Genomic DNA, 9656 nt, shown 5'->3' with positions numbered 1-9656 from the left:
ATATATAGATATACTATTATACTTAGTAGATGCTTTGGTTTCATGTGTGCATAGTGTTCAGGGACCTTGACACTTTCTCCTCCTGTGTTTTATGTCAATGCAATTTTTTAGTGTGGACCTACCTCCTACAGCACTGGGCATATACACGCCCTAAATGTCCCCGTGACCTTCAGCATTTCCCTGATGAATAAGAATAAGACTGTGTAACAGTGGGGCTGCTTACATATGAAAGTAGCTGTCCATCATAGAGAAATAGTGCTGTCTGCACCACAATTCAAGAAAGCAATCTACCCTTTTTTTGTCTAAATGTGTGCACTGTAAATGCCTTCACACTGCAAAAACTGTACGTGAAGTCACTGTAGGTGAGTTTCTATTCAATCTGATTGTAGTTGCACTTCTTCTTGTCTCTTTTAACTCCAAGACGATGTCATAAGGTTTCTTTTATTTATTTTTTGTGTTTTAAATCTTTCTGCTCTGTGTACTCTGCCAGCCATTTGATTGACACACTGTAAAAGTCAGACACTTGCATTGTATCTTTCTGTGTAGAAGCAATATCTCCATTTAACAAGCAGTAGCGAGAAAGTGAAGCCAATCTCTCTGGGAGAGAAGCTGAAAGGAGTGCCTAAGACACTCCTGCGGTACCTGTTTTGTGTTTGTGCGTGTGTGTGTGTGTGTATATATGTGTGTGTATGTGTGTGTGTGTGTGTGTGTGTGCGCATGCCTTTCTCCCGACAATTATCAATAACGCTAGGCCTCACCAAGCACAGGTTTTATGACGTCTTAAGACTTTCTACAGCGATTCTACATTAAAGCACACTCCCGTTCAGCAGTCATGAAGATGAGTATTCCGGTGTTTGAGTCTGGATGACTGTACAGTGTTCTAATTATGTGTGGAAAAAGATCTTGTGGTTGTCACCAAAAAATATAAATAAAGACAATAAAAACTGTTGTTCTTATTTCAATCTTCTTCTGTAGTTTTTGTTTTCTCCCCCCAATGGCTTACTTTTACAACTGATCACTAACATCTTATTACCCTGCAATTGTATTACTTTCATTCAACCTCTTCCCCAAAATTATACAGTATCTACACACAGTGCATTTACTCGTACCACAGCAAATAAATTTTAAATTGAAAAAAATATACAATTCATTTTATAAAATTGAATGGCCACAAATATACAGCAGTTTCTATTGTGGAAGAATCTAGAATTTCTTTGCTTCTGCTCTACATGTCAAACCAAAGACAGACATTCCGTCGTAATATGTTAAAAAACGAACATGGCTGCTTACTTCCCCTTTACACTCACTCCCAATCACGTTCTATTTCAGACAGCATACAAGACTGTTCTCTGCTGCCGGGAAGTACACGTATCAAGCACAGGTATACACTAAAGCAGGGATCAGCAACTCACAGTCCTCGAGGACAGAGAACTGCTGGTTTTCCACCCTCCCTTTGCCTGGGAGTCAGGTGTGAAGACAGTCTGGCCAATCAGTAGAACTAATTACCCGGAAAAGAAAACCAGGGCTGGATTTGGATTCGAGGGCCAGAGTTGATGATCCCTGCACTAAAGGCTTAGTCATACCCAAAAATGGTATGTCTGCAACAGGTTTTGAGTTTTGAGCATGACTTTGTAAGACCACCTGAAGCTCAGAAAGGAGGACGCAACAGACAAAGGTAATTTCTTTGTACGTTTCCTCTCCATGCTGCATGAATAAATTCACTTGACTTGTCTCCAAAACAGAGTGCAATCAATTTACCCGGACACTACTACACCCAACAGGAGGGTAAAACCTTTCCCACTTAAAATCAGGCTCAACTCCGTTCTTCAGCGGTGATTGACAATAACAGACAATTTTGTTAGTCACAGCACTCAGACGCACGCACACACACACACACACACACAGACAGACACATGCGCACGCACACACACGCACACACACACACACACACACACACACACACACACGCGCAGTAACCGTAGAATGTAACAGTAGAATGTAAACGAGTGCACATACATATCCAAGACCCCAAGAGAACAGCTGCCATGCGTCTTTTTTTTTTTACATTCCAAGATTCCATCCACCCCCATTCCTTCCCAAGGGGTGAGTCGCCTCACTCCTCCACCAGATGTTGGGGTCTGTCCTTCATTTCCTGTGCACCATGAATGCACAGGAATCAAAAAAAAAAAAGTTATGCTCCAGCTAAGCTCCATTCTAATTTCAGTATTAAAATGAGAAGTGAGAATGAGAAGAGGAATCAAAGTTGACAGGCCATTGAACCCCTTGACAAATGCATCTTTCAAGGGGAACGGGGTGTTCTTTTTGGGGGAAAGAAAACCGAACTCAATGCACTGTGCTTTCAATTATCAGTGATTGTTGGCTTGACTTGATCTTTGGAGGGAACATGTATGGCCCCAATTAATTTTGCAAGATGCTGAATTTTAAGACCTCAGTTGAGGCTCCAGTTGTTACACAACTTCCCAGGGCTAAAGGAATAACACATTAAAGCAGACTGCCACAGAATTCCTTGATTTGCTTCTTAACATAGCCAACACAAGTTCCAACCATTACGCAGCCGATTTACACCGTTTACACCATGTATAATCACACAAGGGCAATCTGACATTTACAAAACAGGGCAGCAGTGTGGAAATGAAGTGAAGCATTATTGCTTACTGTTAAATATTTATGAAACATTTCTACTTACTGTTAAATATTTGTGTTTCTTTCCTTTTTTCATGTGCCAAGTAAAACCCTATATTCGAGGAGCTAACTCACACATTTCCATTGGGGAGGTATTTCCTGCCACATTTTTGAGTTTTTTTCTCTTTTTTCTGTTTCTCTTTTGCTTGTTTTTTGGGGGTTCATGCCCCCTAGTTCTTGCCCCGTTTTCCTTCTGTTACTCTGTTAAGGATCTTTGTGACTGTAAAAAAGGCAGCATTGTACAAACACAAATTTACTTTATTGATTTGATGACAAAAAGCATGGAATTCCTTTTTTTGTGGGAATTCCGGGATGTACCCCATGTTTCTCAGAGAGAATGCGTATCAAATCAGAGGCATTTCCTGGCCTCCTCTCAAATTCCTCCATGGGTTAAACCCTGGAACTGTTGCTATAGAAACCGAGGACAATGGAACAAGGCTATGGACTGTAGAGGAGTTCCAAGAGTTAAACACTCTCGTTATTTCCAGTTCTAAACACAGAGCCATGAACAGCTGCATTGTTACAACGGAGCATCTCTCCTCCCCACACTGTCAATGGGAAAAGATCGCTGCAGGGTCTCACGCACAGAATTAACAACTTAAAAACAAAAACTGGACAATGGCCCGTTTCAGAGTTGCATCTTTGCTCCTTAAAGCCTCTTCTATCTGCAGCTGTTCAGCGTGAAAAATCAAGCTAAAGCAGTTGACGCATCCACCCACACTTTCTGTGTTTTTATCCACTTAATCCAAAATTGTCTGGCAAAATATTTTAGAAATACACCAGACTAAAGGAAAACAGACCCAAGTAATAAAAGAAAATGAAATGCTAGTGCAATCCAGTTTTTATTAAGGATGCAAAAAATAAGTTAGAAAAAGAAAGCATTAACATTCAGATAACAGATTATCTCGAACACCCAAACCCATTGGCAGATAAACATGTTTAGCCAGCAGAAAACGTCCAAGGTGCCTGAGGGACTGTAATAATCGACAATCTTGTTTGTGTAAAGCTAACTGTTGATGTCCACTTGTCAACAGGTGAGAGACCTATTAACTGTCAAATACAATGCCCATGCTTGCCATCCACGTATATGTTCTCACTGTGCTAAAACAGCACGCTAACCCCCACAATGAAACTGATGTGGTAACAGAAACCTCCTTTTGAACTGTTAAGAGTGTCAGACCTTGTTGCAATTGTCTCACAGGTCCAGGAACTTCATGCCTCCCGATCAATGATCCAGGATCAGTTAGCGCAATTCTATGTTGTTTTTCTATGCTGGTTTTTGGTGCCAGACAGCACTGCCTGGCAGTTCCTCTCCTCCATTCATTTAGCAGACGCTTTTATCCAAAGTGACGTACTAAAGTGCATTTCATGGTCATGGACAACTACAAATTGCATGAATGCTGTTGAATGCTGAGATTGCAGACCAGGGGGTGGGGTTTTAGCCGGGGATTGCAGTCGTGGACTGGGGATGGGGGAGATTCTAGAGTCTATCTGAGCAAGTACCTTTACCTTTAAGGTACCTAGTACGCTTAAGGGCACCCTGTTGAAAACCTAATATGGAAATTGGAAATCAGTATGGACTTAGTATTAATATGGAAATTGCTCAATGCCTGGGTTACTCATTTGATATAAAACAGAAAGAAATAGAAAAATATGATAGAAAAATCTGATCATAAGTTATAAAACTGTCCAGCAACCTTCACACTCACGTTAAATGAGCCAGTTGTACCTACATTTGTAAAGTAAAAAAAACTCTGAAGAGCATGGTTCACAATTTCAGACAAAATGGACCCAATAACCAATGCATTAGCAAATAAAGATTCTAATGTTACTAAGCGTATCGTCAAACAAATCAATCTTCATTTGTTGTTTATTTACTTGAGAGAAATTCCAATGACTGTCACAATATGGTAATTAATAAAAATGATAAATTCAGAGATAGTTACATAGATGATAGCATAATTGAGGTTAAACAACAGTAATTATGTGTTAGTGCTACATTGTAAGAGTTCATTTGCAATCAAAAGAGTTTCATTTTGGTTAGTTATTATCAAACAGTATATAAACAGATGACACGTAAATACATTATAACTCCTTATAGTAGTATATCTGAACCCCATTGCTGATTTAATTATAATGAAATTAAAATAATGATTACGATTAAAATAATGAGTACTGTTAATTTGCACTGTACAATGTGTAGTGGGTTACACTGTTCGAAGCATGTGACTTTCAGCCTGAATCAGGTAACAGTGCAAAACTCTTGCATCGTCACCGGTTTTTGTGATATAGTGGTGCAGTCATGGTGGTATTCAGGACTCCGAATGGCAGCCTCTTCCAGGGTTTTACAGCGCAGAAGACTTTACCTTCACACCTAGAGCAACCCACCAGGAGCAATCCTACCAGGAGGAATCATCACACTTTTCACTGTCATGATGAGTATGGCACCTCTGTCATTTTTAGCACAAAGAGAGAAAGATAAAGAGAGAGAGAGATAGAGAAGGGGAGAGAGAGAGAGAGAGAGAGAGAGAGATGAACACATAACACTACAGTATGTTTCTTGCTGGTGTTTCAGTGTTGAAATCCTTCATTTAAGTCACTAATTGGCTGAAGAATCAGCCCTCCAGGAGCGTGAACCAAACCCATAGAAACCCCCCCCCCCCAACTTTTGTATACTCACAATATGTTTTTTCATGTTTCATGGTTTTTTTTGGGGGGGGGGGGGGAAGGAGATCTGTATGACAGAGGTTTTCAATAGCTGGGTTCTGTGCCTTCTCACCCTTCACGATTTACTCTATAAAAAGCCCCAGACTAATGTTAAGGTCAGCTTGTATAATAAACCATAGAAGATATGGATTCTGTAAAGAGCGTGAAGGGATAAGGTATTTAACACACTTACTACGAGTAACATGTTTGAAAGGACTTCATGCACAATAAACATGTGCCATTTTATTTTCTGAACCAAGTTCTCCATTAATCTGTCTTCTTATCATCCACTATAACATGACACTATGACATGGGCTTCAGAAAAAAGATTCAGGGTCCTACCTTAGTGGATTGATTCAGTCACCAGAGGGCAGCCAGAACCCTGGTTGTGATACAAGTCCCCGGAGGTTGAGGCCACTGGAACATTTAGGTCAGGGTTGTACCTCCTCTTCGTTGACAGTTTACGTTTAGCTGTAACCAACTCGTGGTATATCCGGAAGTTGTTCACCAAGGCAGGAACAGGCAGGGCGAGGGTCAGCACACCCGTCACAGCACACAGGCCTCCAACTACCTTGCCAGGCCAAGTTATTGGAATGATGTCGCCGTAGCCAAGGGTAGTCATGGATATCACTGCCCACCAGGCACTACCGGAAATATCATGGACATTCATGTCTACAGTGTCCAAAAGGCTCTCGGCATAGAAGAATAAGGAGCCAAACATGAATGAGGCCACCCCCAGGAAAGCGGAGATGATGAAGAAGTAGCCAAGGCTGGCCCGCAGAGTGTGTCTCAGGACCTGCACACACACGACGTCTCGCATCAGTCTGAACACCCGCAGAAGGCGGAGGAAGCGCACCGCTCGCACCATTCCCAGAATGCACCTGATGCTGTTGGGGAGGAACTCGGGCCTCACTTCAAGGTAGAAAGGAAGGACAGCCACAAAGTCGACGATGTTGAGCGGATTGCTGACGAAGAGCAGCTTGACCGGGCAGCAGACGACGCGAACCAGGAACTCAAAGGTGAACCAAGCCACGCAAACAGCTTCCACCACGAAAAACACTTTAGAAGGCACGGGTTCCACTGTGTCGTTCTCCATGATGTAGTTAGCTGTCACCGCCACATGGACCACCTGGAATTCATGGAAAAACGGATGCGTACCTACACAGGTGTTGATGATGGAGACCAGGATGAAGATGAGGGATATGACAGCAATGACCTAAAGGAAACAACACCATCAGTGCACAGTGAAAACAAGGAGCTCCCTACAGCTGCACTAACCTGTGCTATATGTATATAATGTACAGTGCTCATCACAATAACATTTATCACATTAATTAAATGCTGTTTGTATAGTTCCAAATATCTACAACTGTGGGGTGTTCTAATACATATTACTCACTTACATCATACATCCTTGACACCCTGAAACTAGCCCACCTGTTATCCTGAAAAATCTAGAGGTCCTGCTCAGATTCTGCACAGGTGAGTGAAACCTTTAAAATTCCCATATATGCTATCAATTATGCAGTTACCTAAAACTTTTTAGTTCCCCCAAAAATTCTCCAGATAGAGAAAAAAATGGAGAAAGAGAGCACCTCTGCAGCCTTGGATGAGTATGGATCATCAAAAAGGGCCCATATCTTTGACCTCCGTGAAGCCTCCCTGCATTCAGGGCCGAGCAGGAGGAGGTTGTGTCCGTCCTGTTGCTCGTGATCGGACGGTCCCAGTTTGCGGAGGGTTTCAATTCTGTCTCTGTGGGAACAGTAAGACACCCAACAGCAGGCCTCCATGCCCGCGTCATTGATCCCCCAGAAGGCCATCTCCTTCTCGAACAGGCAGCCACAAACCATGGGTGGGCAATGGAGACTTCCGGTCCTGTAGTAGTTTAGTATGTAGGTAAACATACCTGGGTCTCGGTCGTAGAAAAACTCGCCGATTGAACCAGGTTCCGCGTCATCGCCATCTGAGAGAGATTCCGCTAAGCGGGCCAACCGGGTGCCGGGCCAGGTCTTAAGGCAGCTCTTATAGGTTTCGTGCCGCACACCACCAACATTGATGACTATCTTTTCACTGTCCTCTCTCTTGGCCATCTCTTCCTTCAGATCAATTTTCAATGGAGGTTTTGTTTCCACACCTTGGTCGTCCACACGGCTAAAAGTAAATGATTCAGTGAACAATTTTAATGTTCTGAACCTCCAATCCAAGACATTGATACAGAAAAATAATTTTGGCATCTACTATCAAAATTTGCTTTGAAATAAGTTATTCTAAAGATGTAAGGAAGTAGTCACAACCAACAATAACATGCAGTAACACCACAGTAAACCCCAGCACGCACTGCCATGGAATAACAGCTGAATTTAAACAGAGATAATAGCTTTTAGTTGTGATAATTCAAATTTTAGCAATGTAAAAAACATAAATCCCTTAAGTATATTCTTATATAAACTTATTTTCAGCGAGGGGGGTCCGTGGAATGCTTAAGTATTAAGAACATTTGGAACGTCTCAGCCAAGTGCTAATCGTGGACGCCCGTCACAAAATGTTCATGGCCTTAGTCGAACTTCCAACCGACTTTCCATTCACGCACTACGTATTTTAGTTTTTACAGTGACAAAAAAGTAGTGTAGCATAACCATATTCAGACAACAGTTCTACTCGCTAGTCATGAGCAGAAGACCCGACCGGGGGTGAAAACATAAAAGGTTACATACATCAGTGTATTCGCATGTGTGTAATAATTAAATAATTTAGGAGTGAAAATACGGCGAGGTTGTAAGAACATCAGTATCTGGATCAAATCGTGGACCGCTGTAACGAAATGTTCTTGGCATGCGTCGAACTAACAAACGTGTTTACAAATCCACGTGCAACGTGTGTTGTTATTTACTGTGAAAACTTTGGAGAAACATAACGAAGAGGCATATATACGTGAAGCAGCTGGCCTTAACGTAGATTATTATAATTTTACTCGCTAACAAGTAAACAGATGAGCCGGTTGGTACCATTTCATGTTTAAATCTAAAACATGTATTATTCATATTACGATTCTAGCTGCAGTCCGCCTCTAAAAGAAGTGGGCTGCCACGCATCTTCTTCTGTAGGCTATTTACTAATCAGTTTGGCAACAAAATGAATCGTTGAATCTCACCTTAGTGCAGACAGGAGACCACCCAACTTCGTTCTGAAAACAATGTGGCGTCAAAAGTGGGTCCGACTGAACGTTTGGATTTCAATTACTCATTGAATAGGCAATGTTATTTTTCTTCCTTTTTGGGTTCAGGGTCTGGTAATGTACACCGAAACGCGGAATTTCAAACTGACGTCGTGATGAAAACTTAGCTCTTGAACGCTATTACAGTGAAGAGTCCGGACTCTGGGGTTCTGAGTGCAAGCTGCACAAACCGAGGTGAAGTTGGTTTTAAGTTTAATATTCAACTGACATTCGGACACCCAGTCTCGCCGACCCTTTCCCCCTTTGTCCCGGGGTTTTGAGACACAATGCAACGGTCTTTACAACGTTGGATATTCAGACATTTAGACAGATATTCACACACCCAGTCTCGTATCGTCTTATTTCCCCGACTCTTCCCTATTTTCCGATTAGTCAATGGAAGTGGTTAGGGGCCGTCAACAAATTACAGGTTACAAATTCTTTCCATTTCAATAGTTCCTAGACAAAAGGACCTAGAAACTTCAAAACCACTTTAAATTGTTAGAAACAGAATGCATCAACATTCAGATAACAGATTATCCTGAACATCCAAACCCATTGGCAGATTAACGTGTTTAGCCAGCAGAAAATGTCCAAGTTGCCTGAGGGACTATAATGATCGACAACCTTGTTTGTGTAAAGCTAACTGTTGATGTCCACTTGTCAACAGGTGAGAGACCTATTAACTATCAAATACAATGCCCATGCTTGCCATCCACGTATATGTTCTCACTGTGCTAAAACAGCACGCTAACCCCCACAATGAAACTGATGTGGTAACAGAAACCTCCTTTTGAACTGTTAAGAGTGTCAGACCTTGTTGCAATTGTTTCACAGGTCCAGGAACTTCATGCCTCCCGATCAATGATCCAGGATCAGTTAGCACAATTCTATGTTGTTTTTCTATGCTGATTTTTGGTGCCAGACAGCAATGCCTGGCAGTTCCTCTCCTCTGTTTATTTAGCAGACGCTTTTATCCAAAGCGACGTACAAAGGTGTATTTCATGGTCATGGACAACGGACAACTACAAAT

General features: G+C 41.9%; 1 protein-coding gene across 2 annotated transcripts; it reads right to left on the bottom strand.

Annotated features, from left to right (window-relative positions):
- Positions 1-4541: 4541 nt before the first annotated feature.
- On the bottom strand, positions 4542-9590 carry LOC135237994 (potassium voltage-gated channel subfamily C member 4-like). 2 transcript variants are annotated; one of them, XM_064305600.1, is made up of 4 exons: positions 8561-9590; positions 7005-7560; positions 5752-6625; positions 4542-5153 (listed from the first exon to the last, which is right to left on the bottom strand). In XM_064305600.1, exons 2-3 carry the CDS (start codon positions 7497-7499, stop codon positions 5753-5755), a joined length of 1368 nt encoding a protein of 455 aa, XP_064161670.1. In that variant the 5' UTR covers positions 7500-7560; positions 8561-9590; the 3' UTR covers positions 4542-5153; position 5752. The 2 variants fall into 2 exon arrangements, with proteins under 2 accessions (XP_064161670.1, XP_064161668.1); XM_064305598.1 differs by lacking the exon at positions 8561-9590 and adding an exon at positions 8124-8484.
- Between the last annotated feature and the right edge of the window lie 66 nt (positions 9591-9656).

The sequence above is a fragment of the Anguilla rostrata genome, chromosome 13, assembly GCF_018555375.3.
Source record: "Anguilla rostrata isolate EN2019 chromosome 13, ASM1855537v3, whole genome shotgun sequence".
Lineage (NCBI taxonomy): Eukaryota > Metazoa > Chordata > Actinopteri > Anguilliformes > Anguillidae > Anguilla > Anguilla rostrata.
This window is presented reverse-complemented; position numbering and strand designations above follow the sequence as displayed.

Bases quoted from the DNA above. Each gene is read 5' to 3' on its own strand.
- LOC135237994 (XM_064305598.1), bottom strand. From the start codon at position 8,194: ATGTTCTTACAACCTCGCCGTATTTTCACTCCTAAATTATTTAATTAT. The intron at 7,561-8,123 runs GTATGTAACCTT...ATTTACTTTTAG, and splicing joins ACACATGCGAATACACTGAT to CCGTGTGGACGACCAAGGTG. The intron at 6,626-7,004 runs GTGCTCTCTTTC...TGTTTCCTTTAG, and splicing joins ACTCATCCAAGGCTGCAGAG to GTCATTGCTGTCATATCCCT.